This window comes from Hyla sarda, chromosome 6, assembly GCF_029499605.1.
Source record: "Hyla sarda isolate aHylSar1 chromosome 6, aHylSar1.hap1, whole genome shotgun sequence".
Lineage (NCBI taxonomy): Eukaryota > Metazoa > Chordata > Amphibia > Anura > Hylidae > Hyla > Hyla sarda.
This window is the reverse complement of record NC_079194.1, coordinates 239,469,029-239,495,737: the sequence shown is the minus strand read 5'-3', so window position 1 is coordinate 239,495,737 and position 26,709 is coordinate 239,469,029. Positions and strand designations below refer to the sequence as shown.

The 26,709-nt window shown below is 45.4% G+C and overlaps 1 protein-coding gene across 5 annotated transcripts in view; it reads left to right on the top strand.

Annotated features, from left to right (window-relative positions):
* The first annotated feature begins 1,285 nt into the window (after positions 1–1,285).
* LOC130276834 (protein phosphatase 1 regulatory subunit 12A-like) overlaps positions 1,286–26,709 on the top strand; it is a 37,779-nt gene continuing 12,355 nt past the window's right edge. For 2 of the 5 annotated variants that reach the window (XM_056526750.1, XM_056526749.1), the window contains exons 1-17: positions 1,286–1,853; positions 3,510–3,640; positions 8,863–8,981; positions 11,399–11,558; positions 16,754–16,898; positions 17,227–17,301; positions 17,944–18,029; positions 20,131–20,279; positions 22,388–22,464; positions 22,564–22,731; positions 22,917–22,993; positions 23,080–23,301; positions 24,886–24,960; positions 25,046–25,136; positions 25,587–25,742; positions 25,824–25,956; positions 26,044–26,174. In XM_056526750.1, coding sequence (XP_056382725.1) covers positions 1,596–1,853; positions 3,510–3,640; positions 8,863–8,981; positions 11,399–11,558; positions 16,754–16,898; positions 17,227–17,301; positions 17,944–18,029; positions 20,131–20,279; positions 22,388–22,464; positions 22,564–22,731; positions 22,917–22,993; positions 23,080–23,301; positions 24,886–24,960; positions 25,046–25,136; positions 25,587–25,742; positions 25,824–25,956; positions 26,044–26,174 — 2,253 coding nt within the window. In that variant the 5' untranslated portion in view covers positions 1,286–1,595. The remainder of the gene's footprint in view (positions 1,854–3,509; positions 3,641–8,862; positions 8,982–11,398; positions 11,559–16,753; positions 16,899–17,226; positions 17,302–17,943; positions 18,030–20,130; positions 20,280–22,387; positions 22,465–22,563; positions 22,732–22,916; positions 22,994–23,079; positions 23,302–24,885; positions 24,961–25,045; positions 25,137–25,586; positions 25,743–25,823; positions 25,957–26,043; positions 26,175–26,709) is intronic. The other 3 variants (XM_056526747.1, XM_056526745.1, XM_056526748.1) reach the window with 2 other exon arrangements.

Sequence of the window (26,709 nt, the reverse complement as noted above, 5' to 3'; positions counted from 1 at the left end):
ACACATCTGTCACTACTTCACCACACATCTGTCACTACTGTCACTACTCCATAACACATCTGTCACTGCTGTCACTACTCCACTACACGTCTGTCACTGCTCCACCACTCATCTGTCACTGCTGTCACTACTCCATAACACATCTGTCACTACTTCACCACACATCTGTCACTACTGTCACTACTCCATAACACATCTGTCACTGCTGTCACTACTCCACTACACGTCTGTCACTGCTCCACCACACATCTGTCACTACTTCACCACACATCTGTCACTACTGTCACTACTCCATAACACATCTGTCACTACTGTCACTACTCCATAACACATCTGTCACTACTGTCACTACTCCATAACACATCTGTCACTACTGTCACTGCTCCACCACACATCTGTCACTGCTGTCACTACTCCACAACACATCTGTCACTACTTCACCACACATCTGTCACTACTGTCACTACTCCATAACACATCTGTCACTACTGTCACTACTCCATAACACATCTGTCACTACTGTCACTACTCCACCACACATCTGTCACTGCTGTCACTACTCCATAACACATCTGTCACTACTGTCACTAATCCACCACACATCTGTCACTACTGTCACTACTCCATAACACATCTGTCACTACTGTCACTACTCCATAACACATATGTCACTACTGTCACTACTCCATAACACATCTGTCACTACTGTCACTACTCCATAACACATCTGTCACTGCTGTCACTACTCCATAACACATCTGTCACTGCTGTCACTACTCCATAACACATCTGTCACTGCTGTCACTACTCCATAACACATCTGTCACTGCTGTCACTACTCCATAACACATCTGTCACTACTGTCACTACTCCATAACACATCTGTCACTGCTGTCACTACTCCACCACACATCTGTCACTGCTGTCACTACTCCACCACACATCTGTCACTGCTGTCACTACTCCATAACACATCTGTCACTGCTGTCACTACTCCATAACACATCTGTCACTACTGTCACTAATCCACCACACATCTGTCACTACTGTCACTACTCCATAACACATCTGTCACTACTGTCACTACTCCATAACACATCTGTCACTACTGTCACTACTCCACCACACATCTGTCACTACTGTCACTACTCCATAACACATCTGTCACTACTGTCACTACTCCACCACACATCTGTCACTGCTGTCACTGCTCCACCACACATCTGTCACTACTCCACCACACATCTGTCACTACTCCACCACACATCTGTCACTACTCCACCACACATCTGTCACTACTCCACCACACATCTGTCACTACTCCATAACACATCTGTCACTACTCCACCACTCGTCTATCACACCACATCACACACTCCTCCATCACACACGACTCCGCCATCATCCGTCACTACTCCACCACCCATCAGACACTCCTCCACCTCTCCCCCGTCCCGTCCTCCGCGCCCCATCTCCCTCCCGTCTCCCCCTCTCCTGACGCCTCCTCCCTCGTCTTCTCTCTCCCTCCTCCTCCTCCTCCCTCCCGGCCTCTCCCGGTCCCCTCCTCCCGCCTGTCTCCGGGCAGGACACGGAAGATGGCGGCGGATGATCGGTCCCGGTCGGACTCGGCTAAAGAGAAGCGGCAGGTGCAGCTGAGGGGGTGGCTGGGCTCCGAGACGGATCGATGTCTGCCGCCCGGCTCCACTCGCCGCCCGCCCCGGGTGCGCTTCGCCCAAGGAGCCGTGTTTATGGCCGCCTGTTCGGCTGGAGACCGGGAGGAGGTTCGGCAACTGCTGGCGGCCGGAGCTCAGATCAATAGCACCAACGTGGACGGGCTGACGGCTCTGCACCAGGTATGGGGCTGTCACTGCATGCTGGGAGTTGTAGTCCCATCTCCGCCGGGGAGCCACAGGTTGCCTTCCTGTCATAGTCAATGCAGGGACTACTCCACTCATCATCTGCTCTGTAGATGCTCTGATAACTCCAGGGGGGTCCTGCAGTAAAGGTGGGGACCCCTCCTAAACTTTCAGAAAGTTTTCTAATCTTTTCCTAACTCGGAATCTAATGGGGAAATCCATTGACAGCTCCAAGATCAGGACTGAGCATTAGTGGCAATGTCGGTGGAGTCCCCCTTTAAGAACTACTGCATACGAATATCCATATAGGGAAACGATTGTTACAAATGTATCCCCACAGATTATGCTTCTCCAGCTGTTGCAAAACTACAACTCCCAGCTTGCCCTGACAGCCGAAGGCTGTCAGGGCATGCTGGGAGTTGTAGTTTTGCAACAGCTGGAGAGCCACAAGTTGGGAAACACTGCTTTGAGAATTCAATACTGGAGGGAGTGGGTTTCAGATTATTATAACACATTTTATTTATTTAAATTTTTTTTTGGGGGGGGAATAGTATTCTTCACGGTATAGAGGATTTTCCAGTGACCCACGCGTTTTAAAAAACATTTTTTTTTATAAGAAGTCTTAAAATGCCGTTTCCCCAGACCACCAGACGTCCGAGCGTATATATATCCATATTGAGTAGTGTTTGGTGCCTGTTTCCATCCGCATCACAGCCCACACCCCAATCTAAATTCCTCCTTTAATTATTGCTCTAGTAATGGGGGGGGGGGTTAGTAGTCAAGTGTGAAGAACAGACCACACACGCGCTGTTTGCCCCGTGGCCCTCCAGCTGTTGGGAGCGCATGCTGGGAGTTGTAGTCTGGCAATAGCTAGTCTCAAACATCTCTCCGTCCTGTTTGCATTCCACATAACGCTGTCATTTTTTTGCGTATTTGTCTCGAGCGCCTTTCTCGGAGAAGTAACAAGCACGTAAAAGTCCGGGAGTCGACCACGTCTAGTCGTGAAAACTGGGGGACCACCAGTGTGGCCTCTTTAGGGGGGTAACCCTCCCTCCCCCCTCTCCTTTTTTTTTATCATTTTATTTTCCATAGACCAGTATGATCTGTTATGGCGTAAACAGGAAAGTTTAATGGAGGCCATTAAGGTTTTCACCCAGCTTTCCCAGGAACAGATAAAAATACTGCGTTACACATTCTAATCTTGTCTGATGGACAAGGTGGTGTTTCGGCCTCTGCTGTTGTGTTACGGCTTAGCTAGGTGGAATTTCCCTTCTGGATTATGGGAAAGTTGGGTACCCATTTACTTCTGGTTAAAAAAAAAGACTTCTCTTTGTTTCAGAAGAGCAATGTTTCCTTGACCTGTGGCTCTCCAGAAGTTGCAAAACTACAACTCCCAGCATGCCCGGACAGCCGTTGGCTGTCCGGACATGCTGGGAGTTGTAGTTTTCCAACAACTGTTTGGAAACCACTGCTTTAATGTCTACTGTGGTTCACTTGCTCTGCTGTTCCCTATAAGATGCTGATTGTATTGTCTTTCAATGGGACGAGTAACCTAATGCCCCCCCCCCCAACACCCGTTCACCTCAGATTTAGCGCTCTTTTGTTACCGCCATTTTGTTTTTCTCACCCTTTACCCTCCTCACACCCTTTCAGGCCTGTATTGATGAAAATATGGACATGGTTCAGTTTCTGGTGGAGAACGGAGCGTGCGTGAACCAGCAGGACAACGAGGGGTGGACCCCGCTCCACGCAGCAGCGTCCTGTGGCTTTGTGAGCATAGCACAGTAAGTCGGCCAGGGGGGGTAGATTTGGGTGCACGAGACCCTCCATTGATGCCTCTCCACATTTCTAACTATCTATCATTCCTGCTAACGCTCCTCTACCCAGCTGTTCCAGACTCATATATTCGGCATCTGCTTCCATATTGTTGGCAGATTTTTCCTTCAGGATTCTGGAAAAGTTGGGTGTTGGTTCCTCTGGGACCTCTATTTCACGGACGTTTTATTTTCTCCAGGTCTTAGTGCAGTTCACAATGTCAGTCATGACGTGATTGTTTTTTTTAGTGATTACAGGTATGTGGTTGGAACAGGTTATACCAGGGGAGCATCGCTAACACCTCCACAGGCGGTCACATATTTCCAACTATACACACCTAAAACCCTGCTCGGCGATAGTCCAGACCTCCCTGTCACAGGGTGTAGAATGGGTCCAAGCGCTGACCTCCCATCTGCTGTCACAATAGCAGAATATATATATTTTGTTTATATGCTTGCTGTCAGTGAATTGTTCATATCCAGAGGCTGAAACAGGTGCACTGCAGGCTAGAGGGGTTTCAGCCTTTGGTTTAAGCTCTGAGGGGTACTGGTTCTTATTGAAGAGTATATGAAGATTTACAGGCAAGGCTCCATGGGTAGTAGTATTTAAATGGGCACTGTCAGCATTAAAGGGGTACTCTGCTGCTCAGTGTTTGGAACAAATTGTTCCCAACACTGGAGCCGGCGCCGGAAGCTTGTGATGTCATAGCCTCGCCCTCTCAATGCAAGTCTATGGGAGGGGGCGTGACAGCTGTCACGCCCCCTCCCATAGACTTGCATTGAGGGGGCGGGTGTGACGTAATGAGGGGGCGGGGCTATGACGTCACGATCTCCAGCGTTCGGAACAGTTTGTTCCAAACGCTGAGCAGCGGAGTACCCCTTTAAAACTTTTTGTATCTTGTACATCTTGACAAAACAGAAACCTTTCTAATATACTTCATAACAAAATGTATCTCCTTTCCTTTTTAGAAAAAATCACAGATTCTAAAAAAAAAAAAAAAAATAAAAAACACCACTAGGGGTCCTTATACTATCCAGAACGTAATCTTGTCATGCTGCAGCATCATCTTTGTCCCAGCTGAAGCACAGGCAGGGACAATGTCCAGGAAGTGAGGGGCGGGACTAACACTCCTGTGCTCACTCCTGTCCTGTCTGAAAACAGAGATGAGGGTATTACAGAGCAGCCTAAAGTGAGTGGGTGTAGTGACCTAGCACAGCACAGCAGGCCCAGGGCAGAAGCAAATGCACGATGAGTGAGGGCGGGCCTCGGACATGCCCTTCCTGAGCAGTGGATGTTAGAATGAGTGAGCAGCAGAATAGAGGGATTTTTGAGCCTTATACGGAAGCTAGACACACAAAAAAAAAAAAAAAAAGACAAAGACTCGGCATGACCAAATGAATAAGATCTATTATTGTTTTCTGTGTTATGACAGGTACGCTATAAGTAGAGATGAGCGAACTTACAGTAAATTCGATTCGTCACGAACTTCTCGGCTCGGCAGTTGATGACTTTTCCTGCATAAATTAGTTCAGCTTTCCGGTGCTCCCATGGGCTGGAAAAGGTGGATACAGTCCTAGGAGACTCTTTCCTAGGACTGTATCCACCTTTTCCAGCCCACCGGAGCACCTGAAGGCTGAACTAATTCATGCAGGAAAAGTCATCAACTGCCGAGCCGAGAAGTTTGTGACGAATCGATCGCTAGCTATAAGATATTGGTCTTCACTGAGGAGATTCAGCTGTGTATGGGTCATGCACCATGGGAGAAAGTATGCAAATAAGTTTTCCTCCAAAAGGAAACTGCTGTCTCTCTGGCGCCACCTAAATGTCGCTACCATTGAAGCGCACCAGCTGGATCTCCTGTGAGGACCAGGACTCTGTTGCTGTATTAGAGGCCTCAGCACCCTCCCTGTACGGACAAGGAATGGCTCTCTACTGGTTTGTCAAATCTACCCTTAAAGAGCCTAGACACATGACTGGGGATGGTCATACAGCCTATTTTTTCCGTCAAATTTCTGCTGTATATTTCACTGTTCATTGCTCTGGATTTTGTTATGGATATGGGTGCAGATTTGCCCAATTCAATAAGGCCAATTTGGGACCTGGCAACACATTTTATTTCCCACACGGAATAAGTGACATATGTCCGTACAGATTTCAAATTCGAAGCGTAAACTACCGCACATATTCTTATTAAAGGGGTTCTCCACTGCTCAGTGTTTGGAACTGAACGCTGGAGCCGGCACCGGGAGCTCGTGACGTCAGAGCCACGCCCCTCATGACGTCAGAACCCGTCCCCTCAATGCAAGTCTATGGGAGGGGGCGTGACAACGCCACGCCCCCTCCCATAGACTTGCATTGAGGGGGCGGGGCTTGACGTCATGAGGTGGCTATAACGTCACGAGCTCTCCAAACGCTGAGCAGCGGAGTACCCCTTTAAAAACAATAGGATGGGTATGTCAGAACATACCCTTATGGGCAAGACATTGAATTATAAGGTAGCTACCTATAGGTGGCACTAGAGAGACAGCTCTCTTCCTCCTGGAGGAGAACATTTTCGCAAGGCTATGTGCACATCAGGGTTGCGGCGCTCCGTTACAACCCCAAATAATGGAGCTGGACGGAATTTGTGACACCGGACAACAACGGAACCCAGCAGGTCCCCTTCATGTTGAATGGGGTCAGTCAGGGGTCTGTTATTTTAAATGCAGGACTTTCTTCTCTGCTAACGTCCTCTAGTTTCAGCGGATTCAGGGAATGGAGCGCTGAATGCTGATGTGAACATAGCCTGAACAACAGTTCTATTCACTGATGGCAAGCAGGTACCTCGAGAATGGAGACGGATTGCAAAACATTCATTTATTCTCACGTACAGTATTCCGCGCAGATTTGATGCGCAGGTTTTGAAGCTGTGTTCCGTCATTTAGTTTACATTGAAATCTGCGCAGAATACTGTACGTGTGAATAGACCATTAAAGGGGTACTCTGGTGAAAAACGTTATTTTTTTTTTTTAAATCAACTGGTGCCAGAAAGTTAAACAGATTTGTAAATTAAGGTAGAAGAAACAGACATGGTCACACATCTACAATCTTGTATAATGATCTAATTGCTTCTCAGCATAATATCAAAAACTAACAGGTTGTTAGTATACATTTTTGATCAAAAAGTACCAAGCCCACTCGCCACGTCAAGGCCACCTATTTAGAGTGGGTCCCTAACATCCCTAGCATAAAATGGCGTAGCACTGGGCGGTGACCACCACCGCCGCGACACCAGTGCCCAGAGGGGGAACGACCCACTGGCAGAGCAGCCCCAATGCCACTCAAACCAGTCTATGGGTCGCACCTCCCCACAGACACGGCGCCACGGCAGCAACGGACGGATTTGTAAATTACTTCTATTAAAAAATCTTAATCCTTCCTGTACTTATTAGCTTCTAAATACTACAGAGGAAATTCTTTTCTTTTTGAAACACATTGCTCTCTGCTGACATCTCTGTCCATTTTCGGAACTGTCTAGAGTAAAAGGAAATCCCCATAGCAAATATATGCTGCTCTGGACAGTACCTAAAATGGACAGAGATGTCAGCAGAGAGCTCTGTGTTCCAAAAAGAAAATAATTTCCTCTGTAGTATTTAGCAGCTAATAAGTACAGGAAGGATTAAGATTTTTTAGTAGAAGTAATTTACAAATCTGTTTAACTTTCTGGCACCAGTTGATTTAAAGAATTTTTTTTCTTCACTGGAGTACCCTTTAAAGAGCTGTCTCTTACCTGCCTTGCTCCCGTATATAACAAAGCATCGGTCCCCTCTGTCAGGCACCTCTGTGTTTGAGGGCCATGATGTTACACTCCCCCTCGGCCAATCAGCGGCTACGACAGAACAGCGCTGTGACTGCTGATTGGATTAGGGGGAGTGTTAAGTCACGTCCCCAAACTTTGAAGTGCTGGAAAGTGGGGAGTGGAGCTCCATTATTCTGGCGGGGGCACGGGAGCCAAGGTTATATATATATATATATATATATATATATATATATATATATATATTTTTTTTTTTTAAACTTACCTTATCTCTGACCAGATTTTAAGAATAATGTTTTGCGTGGACAACCCTTTTAATATGTAACCCAGGCTGCAGTGAAAATAACATAGAGATACTTACCTGGCTCGATCACCCTGCCGCTGTGGGCTTTCTGAACTTGTAATCCCTACTGTGGTCATCTTACTAGTTCTGGTGATGTGCTGTACTACAGTCCCTGTCTGTACTGAACATCACTGGAACTGAGAGGACCACAGCGGGGACCAGAAGAGCAAGCCATCAGGGTCGGATCAGGTAAGTATATCTCTTACTGCAGCCTGGGCCACATACTAAAAAAACAGCCCCTGGAAACTATGGGGGGTATTTATCAAAGGATTTATGTGCTTTTTTCCCCGTAACTTTGGTGCAATGTCTCTTTGCTCCAAAGTTTGGCGTATTCTCTCAACTTCCATTTTGTAAACTTTCCTAAAATCACACGGTCCTGTGTGTGATTTTTACTTTGGTCAGTAATTCATAATTTGCGCGAATCGATCTTTGGCGCAATTTTGCGCCTTTAGGGAATTTTTTTGGCGCAATTCACCGCCAAGAAATTTTGTACATGGAAAACACACATAACAATGTCAGAAAATGTAAAGGCATCAAAATACATTAAAAAAAATTTTTGGGTGAAAACTGTGACACCTCCGGGGCTGCGCAATACTATCCTGCGACATAGTTACCTCTGAGGGACCTTCACCCTCCGTTGAGCCAGCATTGGACATGGCCACACAGGGTCAGGAAAAAAAAAACACTCAAGTTAAAAATAAAATCCATTTCACATGGTGGCTATAAACCCCACAAAAGAAAATAACTCGTCACTTGCTGATATACTGCAGGAGGGACTCCGAAATGGCTGCTATACAGGGTAAAATACGCGTCCTCTGTGGCGGTAAGTTCTGTGTAAAAGGCGCTGTGAACAGCTGATTTCAACATTTGCGCCAAAATTACTAACAACGTGCTCCAAATGATAAATTTGGTGCATGTCCACGAAAACCAAAGTGAAAAAAAAAGGGTAAAAAAGAAACGGTCAACAGGCAAAATTGATAAATACCCCCCCTATATTTATATAAACCCCCCCCCCCCTATATTTATATAAATCAGCTTGATCTTTTTGGCAGGTACTTGATCTCTAAAGGTGCAAATGTAGCTATTGTAAATAGTGAAGGGGAGCTCCCTCTGGACGTGTCTCACGAGAGCGCCATGGAGAAACTGCTGAAGAGTGAGATCAAGAAGCAAGGTGAGTGCCCTGGAGAACACGCAGACATGGCCATACTTATTAATGTGAAACTGTTGCCCATAGCAACCAATCACAGCACAGCTTTCATTTCTGAAACTTCTATGGGAAAAAAAATAATAATCTGTGCTTCGATTGGCTGATCCTACTGCTGCTGCTTATCCTCCATTTTTTGTCTATACAGTGGTCCCTCAACATACGATGGTAATCCGTTCCAAACGGACCATCGTTTGTTGAAACCATCGTATGTTGAGGGATCCGTGCAATGTAAAGTATAGGACAGTGGTCTACAACCTGCGGACCTTCAGATGTTGCAAAACTACAACACCCAGCATGCCCGGACAGCCGTTGGCTGTCCGGGCATGCTGGGAGTTGTAGTTTTGCAACATCTGGAGGTCCGCAGGTTGAAGACCACGGGTAGAGGAAGTTGTACTCACCTGTCCCCGCCGCTCCGGACCGTCACCGCTCGTCACCGCTGCCCTGGATGTCGCCTTCCATCGCTGTCGCCGCGTCCCCGATGCTCCGGCAAGGCCTCTGCTTCCCCGGCATCCTCGCTCTCCGTCGCCACCATCACGTCGCTACGCACGCCGCTCCTATTGGATGACGGGACGGCGTGCGCAGCGACGTGATGACGACGATTGAGAGCGCCGACGATGCAGGGGATCCCGAAGAGGACGTGCCGGAGCCCCGAGGACAGGTAAGTGATCGTCACCGGACCACACAGGGCACCGTAAACGGCTATCCGGGGGTAGCTGAAGCAGTCAGCGCTGCAGTATAGCCGTTCATGCGATGGTCCCGACATACAAAAGCATTGTATGTTGATGCTGCCTTCAACATGCGAAGGCCTCTGAGAGTGATCGTATGCTGAAATGATCGTATGTCGGGGCCATCGTAGGTCGGGGCCATCGTAGGTCGGGGTGGGGGTCACTGTACTTCCTACCTGAGGGTTAGTAGGGCACATGTTCCTTTATATAACACTATGAAACCTCATTAGAAGATTTTTAGCCCTCTATACGTTATGCATTGTGGCCATTTCTTTGACAAGTCCACCCCAATAAAGACCACTTTAAAATGCACTTTTGGGTGGTCTTCTCAAAGAGGTTTCAATGTAACACAATCCGAATGCCTTTATTATGGCGAGTGTGTGGTCACAATATTGGCCACTTTCTAAAAAAATAACATGCCACGCCTGCTGATAGGCAAATATGGCGGCTTCTCACTCCATGTGAGTCTCTTCCATTCAGCATAGCTAAGATTTGGTATGAAACACATTTCCTTGTCAGCTTTTGGTAGAGGATGGTTCATCTTCAGATTGGCACTTAGTGGGTACAGCTACCAATCTAAAGCAAAGCATACTACTGTGTATATAAACGTGGTCCCTGAGAGCGGATGTGGAATCAGGCCGGACCCGTGATGGCGTTTTAGCATAAAAGCTGCCCGTATGGAATATAGATATTAAAGGGGTACTCCGCTTCAAACATCTACTTGTTATAAGAGTCCCTTAAAGCGTTTAGTGTCATTTATAACAACTTCTGACATATTGCCCAGACATATCAAAATTGGAGATTGGGGTCTCACTCCTCCAAGGTACCGCTGGGTGTAGTGCGAGGCAGCGCGCACTTTACTCCCTGGTCTGTCACCATATGTGACCTTTTCATTACATAGACTTATACAGAGGAAAGGTCAGATTTGAGTCACTGCCACGGAGTGAGGTGTATACTGCAGTGCACTTTACCCAGCTGTAACTTATGATTGCAGCAGGTCTTAGGAGTGAGACTGGGTGCGATCTCAACTTTTCACATGTCTAAGCAACATGTCAAAAGTTGTTTTAAATGACCCTGTTGCTTTAACAGTACGTTGATCACAAAGTGTCCCCTTGCTGGAATCCCTGGGAGAAAGGGCTCAGTTTTCTTACAGTGACACCACAGGAGAAATTAAAGGGGTATTCCAGCTTTATACATCTTATTCCCTATCCAAATGACAGGGATAAGATGTATGATCGCAGGGGTGCCGCCGCTGGGACCCCCGCGATTTCGATGCAGCCCCCGGCATTCTGTGCCAGGCGCTGCCTCCCAGTCCGAGACATCACTTCCACGCCCCCTCGTGACGTCATGCACGCCCCCTCCATTCATGTCTATGGGAGGGGGAGTGACGGGACATCACCAGGGAGAGTGCCGGGGGCTGCCCAGAGATCGGGCCCCTGCGATCATACATCTTAACCCCTGACCTTTGGATAGGGGATAAGATGTGTAATACTGGAGTACCCCTTTAAACATTACACCATTCCCCTCCACGTCAATAGGCTGTCTGAAATGCAGGACAGGCAATGTCCTTCAGAGACTGTGCCCACTCTGCTCGAGTCTGCTCCCAGTCTTGCAGTTGTTATCTCTTATAAACATGGTTTACGGCCTATCTTGCAGGTGTTGATTTAGATGCAGCACGAAAAGAGGAGGAGGAGCTTATGTTAAGAGATGCGCGACGTTGGGTGAACAATGGAAAATACGAAGACATTCGGCATCATTCCACTGGGGCTACTCCTTTGCATGTAGCAGCTGCAAAAGGCTATACCGAAGTCATAAGGTGAGTGGTCACAGGGCTTGTAAAGTTGTGCCCAAAAGTTTGCATACGCTTTGTTCTTAATACTTTGTATTGCCCCTTTAGCATCAATGACCGCGTGCAGTCCTTTGTAATAGTTGCCTATGAAGCCCTGAATTCTTGCAGGGGGTATATCTGCCCATTTGTCTTGGTAAAATGCCCCCATGGAAAGTCTTAAATCGTAACTTTCATTAAAATAATTTTTGCTATTGCACTCCTTATGGTAAATAAAAAATATTTCTAATATACTTTGTTTAAAAAAAAAAGAACTTTTCTATGTTTTATTTGTGCTTAAAAAAAGCTCAAGAGCACATTTTCCCCCATCTTATACACAGACTTAGGACCAAGGTCCAAACACAGGAAGTGCAGCTTGGAGTGCTGAGGGGTGTGTCCAGCCTCATCCAATCATAGCTCCTCTCACACTTAACTGCCATATGCTGTTGGTTGGACACCCCCCCCCCCCCCCTCAGCACTCCAAGCTGCACTTCCTGTGTTTGGACTTCGGTCCTAAGTCTGTGTATGAGATGGGGAAAATGTGCTCTTGAGCTTTTTTAAGCACAAATAAAACATAGAAAACGTCATTTTTTTTAAACCAAAGTATATTAGAAATCTTTTTTATTTACCATAAGGAGTGCAATAGCAAAAATGTTGTTTTAATGAGAGTCGCCATTTAAGTCGTCTTACATGAACCAAACCTTTGAGATCTCCCCAGAATTGGTCTATAATATTAAGGTCAGGAGACTGTGACGACCACTCCAGAACTGTCAGCTTTTTCTGCTGTTACATAGTTAGTATGGTCGAAAAAAGACATGTCCATCAAGTTCAACCAAGGAATTGACCACTGGACGGTCAACTTGGCCTTGTGTTTAGGCTATTTGACTATTTGTGTGCTGGAAAGTACATCAGTGACCACCGCCATGCTTCACAGTGTGGGTGGGATTCTTTTTAATATGAGGCCTTATGGTTGTGACCATAAAGCTCTATTTTGTACCAGAAACTGAGGCGTGTCAAGGTGTTGTTGGTCATATTGTAACCAGGCTTATTTGTAAAATTGGCGCAGTAAAGGCTTCTTTCTGGAAACTCGTCTATGCAGCTTATTTTTGTTCATGTTGTCGCATTGTGCTCCTTCAAACAATCACAATGGCCCTGATTTACTAAGAGTGTTTTTTTTAGTGTGGAATGTTGTTTTAGCACGATTCCTCTCTATTTATTATTGGGACATACAGGTCGGGAAAGTTCAGACCAGCTTTTTCTCTGTGGGAATATCTAGTCATATATTCACAGAATTTTGTGTCAATTCAATTGTAAACAGGTCTGGCTGTGAGAAAAAGCCCTATTTTTTGGGTTTGATGGTTCAGTTTGGCCACATTGTGCCACAACTCGGCAAAAGGTTCACAAGGTTTTGTCGTGTTCAGAATAGTAAATCATGGACACTCTGCCTGTGTTTCTCCTGAGGTTTCCTGTGGGGTTTTCCTTTGTATCCCAAACAATTCTTTGGGTAGTTAAGGCTAAAATATTAAAGAAGAATTTTGTCTGATCGCGGGGGTGGGTTCCGACCGCTGGGACCCCCCTTGCCCTGCGATCTCACTTATGGAGCCTTGGCTCTGCTTCACTAGTTTGACTGTCGCACCCAGCACTGACATAGTTTGAAACGCGCCCCTCCATTTATTTCTATGGGAGCGGCAGAGACCCAGCGTTTGCATGTCTCCACCTCTCCCACAGAAAGTGCTGAAACTTCACTTCTGGAAGCAGAGCTGGTCCGAGCTGGGACCCAGTACAGGAGATTGCGGAGGTCCCAGTGGTCGGACCCACTGCGATCAGACACTTATCCCCTATCCGCACCTATGTCTACCACTGGATTTCTTCATTAAGGGATCTCTGAATTAATAAGTGTCTGAACAGTACTGACTGGCATTTTCCAGGCTTTGAATATTTTTTTATATCTTTTCCACCTTTATAAAGTTCCATTACCTTGTTATGCAGGTCTTTAGCCAGTTCTTTTCTGCTCCCCATGGCACAGTATCTAGCCCGCTCAGAGCATTTATATATAGCCACTTACTTGCAATTTTAAAAGTTCTGGGTAATCTAACGTTTAGTTGCCATTTTAACCTGTTTCACAGTGTCTGTAATAAATATTTAAGGGTATGAAAACTATTGATCAGGGCTATTTGGATGATTTCTGGTATTGATTATAAGTTAAAAAGGAGGCAAACAACTATGTGATAATAAATGGCTTTATATTATCACTATCTTAAAATGTTATCAAATTATTATTTTTTTTTTTTTATAACCAGTCATACTTTCTATATGAATGCCAAAATGACACAATTTCTGCCAGAGTATGCAAACTTTCGAGTCTTAACTGTATTAAAGGGGTATTCCAGGAAAAAACTTTTTATTTATTTATTTATTTATTTATTTATATATATATATATATATATATATATATATATCAACTGGCTCCAGAAAGTTAAACAGATTTGTAAATTACTTCTATTAAAAAATCTTAATCCTTTCAATAATTATCAGCTGCTGAAGTTGAGTTGTTGTTTTCTGTTTGGCAACAGTGCTCTCTGCTGACATCTCTGCTTGTCTCGGGAGCTGCACAGAGTAGAAGAGGTTTGCTATGGGTATTTGCTTCTAAACTGGGCGGTTCCCGAGTCAGGTGTCATCAGAGAGCACTTAGACAGAAAAGAACAACCTTAACTTCAGAAGCTCATTAGTACTGAAAGGATGATGATTTTTTAATAGAAGTAATTTACAAATTTGTTTAACTTTCTGGAGCCAGTTGATATATTTAAAAAAAAAAAAGTTTTTTCCTGGATAACCCCTTTAAGTAGATCATAAGACAGAGGGCAGACCCTTTAGGTCAGGACTGATGCATTAATTTGGGTCTGCTAAACATGCCTATTGTTTCAATGGCACAAAAGAGGGTGCCAAATATCGATATACCGGATCCCTGACAGTGATTCCATCCAAATCTGCATGATCTGCCTACAAAATTTCAATGTCATGCAGTTTAGACTTCTTTATGATGTGACCCTCAACCTATATCTCCCCAGCTGTTTCGAAACTACAACTCCCAGCATACCCAGACAGCTGTTGGCTTTCAGGTGGGCTGAGATTGTAGTAATGCAACAGCTGGAACGTCACAGGTTGGAGACCACTGCCCTAATGGGAAAAATAAATATTAATTTTCTAAAGGAGCAGAGAGAAGAAGAAAATGTGTGTATGTTATTACCTAATGCAGTGATCCCTCAACTTACAATGGCCGCAACATACAATAGTTTCAACATACAATGGTCTTTTCTGCACCATTGTAACTTGAAACCAGACCCAACATACAATGTACTGACACTCCAGATCTATGAAACATGTCAATGGCTGGAAGAACCGACCAATCAGAATGGGCAATTTACTGGTAAAACACCTGTATTACTGAAGTGTATGCACTGATTGATGTCTGGTAGCGCCCCCTACAGTACAGGGAGGTATTACATGTTCTGTACTACTCTTTACCTGTATTACTGAAGTGCATGCACTGACTGGTGTCTGGTAGCGCCCCCTACAGTACAGGGAGGTATTACATGTTCTGTACACTTTACCTGTACCATGGTTAGCTGCTCCTTTGGACACCAGGTGAGGGCGACTCCATGTTACTTTTTTAGGACATTGTCTGTACTGTACAGGACCCTGAAGAAGCTCCTGTCCTCTACATAGACCAGTGTTTTCCAAGCAGGGTGCCCCCAGCTGTTGCAAAACTACAACTCTTAAAGGGGTACTCCGGTGAAAAACTTTTTTTTTTTTTTAAATCAACTGGTGCCTGAAAGTTAGACAGATTTGTAAATTACTTCTATTAAAAAATCCTTAATCCTTCATGTACTTATTAGCTGCTGAATACTACAGCGGAAATTCTTTTCTTTTTGAAACACAGAGCTGTCTGCTGACATCACGAACACAGTGCTCTCTACTGACATCTCAGACATTATAAACTGTCCAGAACAGCATATGTTTACTATGGGGATTTCCTTTTACCTTGGACAGTACCTAAAATGGACAGAGATGTCAGCAGACAGCTCTGTGTTCCAAACGGAAAAGAATTTCCACACTAGTATTTTGCAGCTAATAAGTACAGCAAGGATTAAGATTTTTTAATAGAAGTAATTTCCAAATCTAAATTCAGGTAGAAAACAGACATGGTGCACATCTACAATCTTGTATAATGATCTGATTGCTTCTCAGCATAATATCAAAAACTAACAGGTTGTTAGTATATACGTTTTGATCAAAAAGTACAAGCCCACTCGCCACGTCAAGGCCACCTATTCAGAGTGGGTCCCTAACGTCCCTAGCATAAAATGGCGTAGCACTGGGCGGCGACCACCACCGCTGCGACACCAGTGCCCACGGGGGGGAAACGACCCACTGGCAGAGCGGCCCCAATGCCACTCAAACCAGTCCATGGGTCGCACCTCCCCACAGACACGGCAGCAACGGACACCGCACAGCACCACACCAGTGTGAACAGGATGTCCCCACCCCCTCAGCCCAACCCTATATAAGTAGTACTTAGCTACACAAGGGCCATTTCTTTCCTAGCAGCCTCCCAGTCTGACTGGGAGAGCATGGTGAGTGTGCTGCTGCACCTTGTTCACACTGGTGTGGTGCTGTGCGGCGCCCGTTGCTGCCATGGCGCCGTGTCTGTGGGGAGGTGCGACCCATAGACTGGTTTGAGTGGCATTGGGGCTGCTCTGCCAGTGGGTCGTTCCCCCCCCCCGTGGGCACTGGTGTTGCGGCGGTGGTGGTCGCCGCCCAGTGCTACGCCATTTTATGCTAGGGACGTTAGGGACCCACTCTAAATAGGTGGCCTTGACGTGGCGAGTGGGCTTATACTTTTTGATCAAAAATGTATACTAACAACCTGTTAGTTTTTGATATTATGCTGAGAAGCAATTAGATCATTATACAAGATTGTAGATGTGCGACCATGTCTGTTTCTTCTACCCTAATTTACAAATCTGTTTAACTTTTTGGTACCAGTTGATTTAAAAAAAAAAGTTTTTCACCGGAGTACCCCTTTAATATTGTAACGTGAGGGACCACTGTAATCTTATTCAATCGTTTTGCCCACTCCCCCCATTACGTGTCCTACCTTTTCTTATTTTCCGTATCTGTCTCAGGATGCTTCTACAATTGGGCTTTGACGTGGATTCCCGGGACTTGGATGGATGGACTCCTCTGCACGCAGCCGCTCACTGGGGCCAACAAGAAGCATGCCGCCACCTGTGTGAGGCTCTCTGTGACATGGAGGCTGTCAACAAAGTGGTGAGGGGGTCAGCGGTCTCCTCACACTCCTCACAGACTGCTTATGCCCCCCGGCTCTGCCATAGCTGGTTCTGTGCACCTGTGTAGTGAATCTGTTCATCTGCTGTCCTCCTGGCTGCTTATATTCCTATCTCTGCTATCTCCATTTTTCTTGCTGTATCTTCCCTATGTACCGTATATATTTTTAATATATCTTGTGCTTGGTTCCAGCAGCTATTTCTTGCTTTGTCTATTGCTTCATGGTGCTAACAGCTTTTCTCTTGCAGTATGTCCTTTCTGTCTTGTTTTATAAAAGCTCACCTTTTGAATGTCATTTGCGCTTTTTTAGGGCCAGACACCCTTTGATGTTGCAGACGACGGTTTGGAATCTTTCCTGGAAGAGATGAAGAAGAAACAGAGTGTGGTGAGATCTCATTAAAGCGGTACTCTGGTGCTTAGACATCTTATCCCCTATCCAAAGGATAGGGGATAAGATACCTGATCGCAGGGGTCCCGCCGCTGGGGACCCCCGTGATCTTACACACGGCACCCCGTTTATAATCAGTCCCGTGTGTTCGCTCCGGGTCTTATTACCGGCGACCACATGGCCGGCGGCGTGTGACGTCACGCCTCCGCCCCCATGTGACGTCACGCTCCGCCCCTCAATGCAAGCCTATGGGAGGGGGCTTGACAGCTGTCACGCCCCCTCCCATAGGCTTGCATTGAGGGGGCGGAGCGTGACGTAACACGGGGCGGAGGCGTGACGTCACAACGCTCCGGCCCCATGATCGACAGTAATCAGACCCGGAGCGAACACGCTCCGGGAACTGATTATAAACGGGGTGCCGCGTGCATGATCCCGGGGGTCCCCAGCGGCGGGACCCCTGCGATCAGGCATCTTATCCCCTATCCTTTGGATAGGGGATAAGATGTCTAAGCGCCGGAGTACCGCTTTAAGTCTGTGTTTAGGGCTAAGAAATGACACAAAAAGTGATACATAAATGAGTTGATCTACTTCTCTATAACTTATTTTTTTATTGTCTGTTCTTGCCTTATTTCTTTGTAGTTACGCTTGGAGAAGATGAAGAATGCGCCGCAGATAATGTCTCAGACGAGTCCTCCTAATCAAAATGCGGCTGGCAGAACTAGGAGGTCTGTAATGCCTATGCTGTGTTGTGTGAGGCATTAGTGCGGGCAGTGTGGCATGTAGGTTGTGCTGTGGATAGAAACAGTGATTGAGGGTTCAGGAGCATTTCCCCCCTAAACTTAAAAGATCGTCAGTCAATATGTGATTTGGTTAGAGCAGATTCTATAAAACCTTTTTGGTTGTCCTTTTCAGAGGTTGTCACCCATCTTTCTTGCATTCTGAATGGCAAGTCTTCTATCTTATAGGCTGACGCATCGCCGGGCAATACTAACATGGGAAGCTAGGTCATAACTCTTGTGCAAATAGTAAGGGTAGCCATATTATTATCATAGCTGACAACTTATTCTTTTCATATATTTTTATTTAAGTTTGGGGTCCCCTGACTAAATAACCAGTTTCTTAGGATGCTGGGAGCAAGACGCAAGGAGATCACCTGATTCACATTCTGAATGGGATTTGATTTTAATACATCAAATTTTGTTCAAGATCTTAAAGGGGTATTCCACTGAAAACATCTTATCCCCTATCCAAAGGATAGGGGATTAGATCTCTAATCGCCACTGGGGACCCCCGCGATTTCCACGGTGGCACCCCTGTCATTTGGTGTCCGATTACTGTCAAACGCGGCTGCCTTGTCCCCTCCATTCATTTTTATGGGAGGAGGCGTGATTGCTACGTACTAGCCGTCCCTCTCCCTCCTATAGACATGAATGGAGGGAGCGTGGCTTGACGTCACGAACACTGAAGCTCCAAGCTTCCGTGTTCCAGATGCCGCTGCTGCTGGCCCAAAGATCGCGGGGGTTCGTGGACCCCTGCAATTAGACATCTTATCCCCTATCCTTTGGATAGGGGGTAAGATGTTTTCAGCAGAGTACCCCTTGAACAGCAGGGCATATTTGAAATACTCAAGGACTCCATACATATTAGACTGCTGAATATGTCAATTTGATGGGAGAAGACCACCATGTAATATGTATGGGGGCCCCGAACCCTCCCTGACAGAGGATGTCAGAGGAGAGAAGGGTCGGACATGGATTTCAGCTTAAAGGGGTACTCCCGTGGAACACATGACAGCTGTCCAGCCAACAGGTATAGGTATCTCTCCCAATCCCAGCATATAAATGTATGCTGAGCAAAGTGTTCTAAATGAAGAGTGGAGGGGAAAACCACTGCCAGACACCTCTGGGGACAGCTTATAGCTCTGAGAACAAAAGGATTAAAGGGGTACTCCCGTGGAAAACTTTTTTTTTTTTTTAATCAACTGGTGCCAGAAAGTTAAACAGATTTGTAAATTACTTCTATTAAAAAATCTTATTCCTTCCAGTACTTAGTAGCTGCTGAATACTACAGAGGAAATGGTTTTCTTTTTGGAACACATGGCTCTCTGCTGACATCATGACCACAGTGCTCTCTGCTGACATCTCTGTCCATTTTCAGAACTGTCAATAGTAGGAGAAAATCCCCATAGCAAACATATGCTGCTCTGGACAGTTCCTAAAATGGACAGAGATGTCAGCAGAGAGCACTGTGCTCGTGATGTCAGCAGAGAGCTCTGTGTTCCAAAACGAAAACCATTTCTTCTGTAGTATTCAGCAGCTAATAAGTACTGGAAGGATTGAGATTTTTTTTTTTATAGAAGTAATTTACAAATCTGTTTAACTTTCTGGCACCAGTTGATTTAAAAAAATAAAATAAAAATAAAAGTTTTCCATGGGAGTACCCCTTTTAATCCTTTTGTTCTCAGAGCTATAAACTGTCCCCAGAGATGTCTGGCAGTGGTTTACCCCTCCACTCTTTGCTCAGCATACATTTATATGCTGGGATTGGGAGAACTACCTATACCTGTTGGCTGGACAGCTGTCATGTGTTCGGTCAGCTTTAGGTTTACTGTCGTAGGGTATATTGCTCTTGAACCGCCGGATTGTTTGCCGTGTCGTACACTAAATAATGTCACGAGGCAAAGGGTGATACACTGCGTGGATTGTTCACTGTGTGAGCTTGAAGTGTTCACTGTATGTGTGTGTGACACTGGGTGTGTGATCCCGGGCACATTATGCACTGACCCCTTGCACGTTCCCTGCCCCCCCCAACCCATTTTTCAAATAGGAGTTCTATTTCTCGTCTGAGCAGCCAAGAGAAGGTTGCACTTCGTGTGCAAGACAAAGAACGCCGAACACAGCCCATCAGCTCTACAGTACCCACCAGCCAACCAATTGCTTCCAGTTCTGATGAATCTGGCTCTGATGCTGAGTCTGGTGAGCATTTATATTCCTTATTATTTTTTATTATTTTTCTACAATAAACCCCAGCTATGCTGAAAGTCACCATTCAGATTAATCGCTATCTCCTAAGGCAGTGTTCCCCAACCAGGCTGCCTCCAGCTGTTGCAAAACTACAACTCCCAGCATGCCCGGACAGCCAAAGGCTGTCCGGGCATGCTGGGAGTTGTAGTTTTGCAACAGCTGGGGGCACCCTGGTTGAGAAACACTGTCCTAAGGGTTTGTTACACGTACACAAGGGGGTGGTTGGCCCTTAAGCTCCCATTGACTTTAATGCGAACTTTTGTGGTAAACCATGCTGAAAAGAAGTGACGTGTCACTGTGCTTTCTTCGCCCCCGTTAAAGTCAATGGGGGAGATTTATCAAAATCTCTGCAGAGGAACAATGGTGCAGTTGCCCATAGCAACCAATCAGATTGCTTCTTTCATTTTTCCCAGGCCTCTTTAAAAATGAAAGAAGCCGCCTGATTGGTTGCTATGGGCAACTGCACCACTCTTCCTCTGCACAGGTTTTGATAAATCTCCCTCAATGGGAGCAGGGTTTTGGGCAGTGACCTTGCACTATTTCGGAAGCAGGAATCCTCACGTTATTTGTCTAAAACAGTGTGAGAGAGTGATTTTACCACAGCAACCAATCACAGCTCAGGTTTCACTTTACCACATCTTGTTAGCTGAGCTGTGATTGGTTGCTGTGGTGAAATCACTCCATTTTTTCTCTCACACAGTTTAATAAATCTGGGCTAGTGTGTCTTTTTTGCCCATGTAAACATACCCTAATACATCTTGCAGTTTAACCCCTTAAGGATGCAGGGTTTTTTCGTTTTTGCATTTTTGTTTTTTCCTCATCACCTTCTAAAAATCATAACTCTTTCAATTTTCCACCTACAGGCCCATATGAGGGCTTATTTTTTGCGCCACCAATTGTACTTCATAATGACATCAATCATTTCACCACAAAATTTACGGCGAAACAAGGAAAAAAAAAATTGTGGGGCAAAATTGAAAAAAAACTTTAAAAAACGCCATTTTGTAACTTTTGGGGGCTTCCGAATCTATGCAGTACACTTTTCGGTAAAAATGACACCATATCTTTATTCTGTGGGTCCATACGGTTACAAAGATACCTAATTTATATAGGTTTTATTTTATTTTACTACTTTATAAAAATGATAACTACATTCACCGAAATTAGTATGTGTAAAATTGTCCTCTTCTGACCCCTATAATTTCCCCCCCCCCTATATGGGGATATATGAGGGCTCATTTTTTGCACCATTATCTGAAGTTTTTATCGGTACCATTTTTGTTTTGATGGAACTTTTTGATTGCTTTTTATAATTTTTTTTTCCGGCATACAAAGTGACCAAAAATGAGCAATTTTGGGCTTTGGAATTTTTTTTACATGTACACCATTGACTGTGCGGTTTAATTAATGTTACATTTTTATAGTTCGGACTTTTACGCACACGGCGATACCACATACGTTTATTTTTATTATGGTTACATATTTTTTTTATATGGAATTTGGATAAAGGGTGGTGATTTAAACTTTAAATAAGGAAGGGGTTAATGGGTGTTTTTTTTTGTTTTTTTTTTTTACTTTTTATTAAACTTTTTTTTTTTGACACTTTTAGTCCCCTTAGGGGACTTTAAGGAGGAATCATAAGATTCCTCATATGAGTTGTCTAGGTGGTCCCCAGCGGCTTCTTCACCAGCCCCCCTTCCCCAACAGCCTTTAATAATAGATTTCTCCCTGTTTGGGTATAGACAGAAATCTATTAAGGCTGAAAGGGCATTAAAAGCCACCTGGGACTCTCCTAATATTTTGTGGTTAAAAATGATGACACGTTTCCTTTTAAAAAAAAATCTAAGACAGACAGGGATCTAGATAGATGCATGTGTTTAGTGTGCCCATGTCACCTGACTCTGAGTTTTGTATGTATTGCTGTGAGATCTTGCATGCTCCTTTCCATTCATTCCTATATAACTTGACAGAAGCCATAGACATAATAATGAACTGTAAATAAATCTCTGATTCAGCATACCTGAATGTTCACATTGGTTTATTCTACTTTTTTCTTATAGAAAAAGTGAAAGCTCAAGAAAGAATTAATAATCTAAACAATCAGTTGCGCAACCTTTCAACGACAACCACAAAGAAGGTGAGAAGGGAGGGGAGGGGGTTAATCTGTGATCTTTCATTTTCCTAATCAATGAACAGGAAAACACAAAATAACTGTGACACAAACTACTATCCATAGACCTCAGCAGTACCGGAGCAGGAGAAAACTGAGCCACCCTTAGGCTCATGGCGAGCCTCCTTGAGGAAGACTGGTAGTTCTGGCACATTGAGCTCTGGCACCACGTCTGAAGAAGGCAGGAGGGCAGCACTACCTAAATCTGCCTCCAGCTCCCAGCTAGCAGACAGAGTGTGTATTGTGAACGGCCGTCTTTTCCTTTTAGTTTCTTAACTATTCCTTTCTAGCATCTTCCCGGCTTCCTAATTCTTCTCAGTGGACTCCATACTTTTCCTCGAGTCTCCTCTATTTCATCCCTGCTCATCCTTAGTTTATAATCCCAAAAGTCACCTGACCATGATGTTTCTTTCTTTTAGGACAAGACTGGGTCTGAACTCCGTTTAGCTCGTGTACCTCCAAGTCAAAAACTGTTTAGTAACCAGGAAAATGTGAGGTCAGTATGGAGATGTAAAGTTAAGATGGTAGAGTTTGTATTTTGGGGCACAAGTCTGTGGTTCTGATGTCCTTATGTTTGTAAAGGGAGTCTCAGTATAGCCGCGGGTCATTCACTCGGCAGCGCACTGATGGAGATGAAGGACTCAACTCACTCCGTAGACAGAGGGAGCCTCTGACATCAAGGTCTGAATCAACCCTATCGAGAAGAGAGGCATCGACAACTAAGCCAGAAACTACATTAACAAGTGGAAACACTTTGTCTTCTAAAGTAGATGCCAATGTGTCACTGCCAAATTCACTTACAAGGTATGGCTTATGCAATTCTGAAAGGTAGAGAAATGATTTATGTGCTGCCAAATCAGACCTGACTTTTCTGAGACTGAACTCTCTGCCTGGCAATGACATTGTTTAGCAGGGTAACCTCAGCAACCAGAGTGCCCAAACATTAAAGGGGTACTCCGCTGCTCAGTGTTTGGAACAAGCTGTTCCAAACGCTGGAGCCGGGAGCTCGTGGTGTCATAGCCACGCCCCCTCACGACGTCCCACCCTGCCCCCTCAATGCAAATCTATGGGAGGGGGCGTGATGGCTGTCACGCCCCCTCCCATAGACTTGAAGTGAGGGGGCGGGACCTCATGAGGGGGCGGGGCTATGATGCCACAAGCTCCCGCCTCCAGCGTTCGGAACAGTTTGTTCCAAACGCTGACCAGCGGAGTACCCCTTTAAGGCCATTCTGCTGTAGGTTGATGCCATTCCCATTGCCCTACAACTATCTTTTCCGCAAAATAAAATGGGTGCAAGGACCAATAGATTGGATATAGCTGCACAGCAAGGAAAAGTTGGCCCGCAGCCGTGTTTACTACAGCTGTAATTACATTTAATTCTTAAGAGCAAAATATGCTCTTAAAGGAAATCTGTCATCAGTATCACCCGCATTAACCTGTCATACAGAGCGGGTGATACTGATTGAAACAATGCCAACCGTGTCCCGAAATGTCCAGCCGTTCCCCCATTATTCTTGTTTTTCTTCTTATGTAAATTAAGTCTTTGGGGCATGAACGGAGCTCCGGGCACCTCTGCATCATCCCTATGCATCACCTCCCTCCCTGCTCGCGCGGCAGGGTTATTCTATGGTGCATGCGCCGCTTCCTGGGTGAAGTGGTGCATGTGCAGTAGAGTAAACCTGCCGCGTGAGCAGGGAGGGAGGTGATGCCTAGGGATGAGCTGGGTGGAGCACCCGGCCGGCCAAAGATGACGTAGGGGTGCCCGGAGCTCCGGCCGTAGCTCTGCCCATGCCCCAAAGACTTCATTTACATAAGAAGATAAACAAGAATAACAGGGGAACGGCTGGACATTTCGGGACACGGTAGGCATCGTTTCGATCAGTATCACCTGCACTACAAGCCTGTATGACAGGTTAATGCGGGTGATACTGATGACAGAAGTGCCCTATCACTATGAAGAAACACTTGTAAAGTTACACGGACATGTGACACGTTTTGGTTGGTCAGGATCTGGATGCTCAGGCTCCCACTGATCCTAAGAACTGGGAGAAGCGCTCAGTTGACTGCTTCACCTTCCAGCTGGCCACCTTTTTCTGTCTAGCTGCAGTTCTAGCTCAGTTGCAAGTCTATAGAGAACGGGAATGCAGGCAAGCAAAAGAGTGAATGGCTCAGCTGCTCTATCTAGTAATTGGTGGGGGTCTGTACACCAGGCCCTGACTGATCAAAACCATTGACATGTTTGTGTGAAACATTGAAAGTTTTTCTAATGCGACCGAGACTTTTAGGACGTCTGGGAACTTTAAAATGTGTTCTGGAAAAGTTACTAAGCTTACCGTAATTTAGGTTTTTCCACAAGTAAGTGGTACTTATCTTTATTGTGCCTTCTAGAACCTCTGACACTGCAAACACCACAAGTACAAATTCAGAGCCAGTCACCACTACAGAGACCAAAGAGCGACGCAGGTAGGAAATAAAGTCTGGATGGACTCCAATTTCACTCATTTCCACTCATAGCATTCCTACAGTGTCTTACAGAGTTTGCTTTTAGGTCTTACCTGACCCCTGTGAGAGATGAAGAGGCTGAAGCTCAGAGAAAGGCAAGGTCTCGACATGCACGACAGTCTCGCCGATCCACTCAGGTAAAAAAAAAAAAAAAAAAAAGCACCTTCCAGTTTTTTTTTATTTTATCCACATAAATCTGTGTATGTCCCCATGATCTCTAACCACTGTGTTAAATCTTTCCAATGGATCTATATTAAAGGTGTACTCCGGCACTCCAGTGTTCTGAACATTTTGTTCAGAACGCTCGGAGCTGGAGGCCGTGATCGTGATGTCATGGCCATGCCCCCTCGTGTCATCACGCCCACTTCCCCTCCTGTCGTCACGCCACGCCCCCTCCATCCATGTCTATGGGAGGGGGCGTGTCTGGCGACACGCCCCCTCCCCTAGACATGAATGGCAGGGGTGTGGCCGTTACGCCTCGACCACTGCCGCAGGAACCCCATGATCAGACATCTTCTCCCCTATCCTTTGGATAAGAGATAAGATATCTAGTAGTGGAGTACCCCTTTAACTTTAATCTTCTGCAGGGAGTGACTCTCACAGATCTGAAAGAGGCTGAAAAGGTCATTAAAGGTCAACAGGAAAATAAAGACACCGTGTCAGAGCCAGAGAAGACCCAGGACGAGACCAGCAAAGACAACAATACAAAGCCAAGGAGCAGCCGTGCCACCAGTGATGATGGGGTGAGTGGTCTAGGGGGACCCTGATCATAACACTGTGTTTGTGTATAAAGAGAATATAAATATCATATTTTATATTTACAGGGAGAGGTCAGCTGGAGATCCCGAATCGCCAGTTTGCAGAAATCTGATCTTTTAGGTTTAACCACTCCAGATCCAACTCCAACATCTTCAGGTTCACAGAGACGTGGAGGAGGACAGAGCCTAGAGAGCAAAGGTTAGTTTTTGGTTTGGTTTCTTGGTTTGAAGCGTTTCAGCTGACTTTGTGGGTCACCGTAAAATCATTGACAAATGTAATTTACAGAGATGCAGAAGTCCCAGGAGGACGAGAAAGAAAGTGACGAACGAGGTGGCAGGGGCAAGGCAGGTGTGCGGGATCGGAGAAGGCCACGAGGGAAGAGGAGATCCACTGGAGTTCCATTGACCACAAGAGATGTAAGAATTAAAGGGGTATTCCAGGAATTTTTTTTTATTTGACTAGGCTACAGGGGCTGTAAAGTCAATGTAGTTCATAATATAATAGAAGAACAATGATCCAGCACTTGAAAATACGAAAGAGCTTTATTGAAGATCACTGGACACAGGTAAAACCGACCATACCATCAGACGCGTTTCAAGCGCATGCGCTCTTCCTCAGTGATGTCAATCCATTCACAAGTGAGGGTTTTGACATCACCGAGGAAGAGCGCATGCGCTTGAAGCGCGTCTGATGGTATGGTCGGTTTTACCTGTGTCCAGTGATCTTCAATAAAGCTATTTCGTATTTTCAAGTGCTGGATCATTGCTCTTCTGTTCTACGTTGGAATGCCCTGCCGGGCACAGATCCGTGCACTACCACGAGGTGGTGAACTGGAATTTCCTTACTATTTTGTTTGCACAAGTTCATAATATAGTGTCTGTACCTGTGTGTGACGAAGGTCTCACAATTCTTCTGTGATTATCGCCCCAATATTTATTTTTAACAGCATAC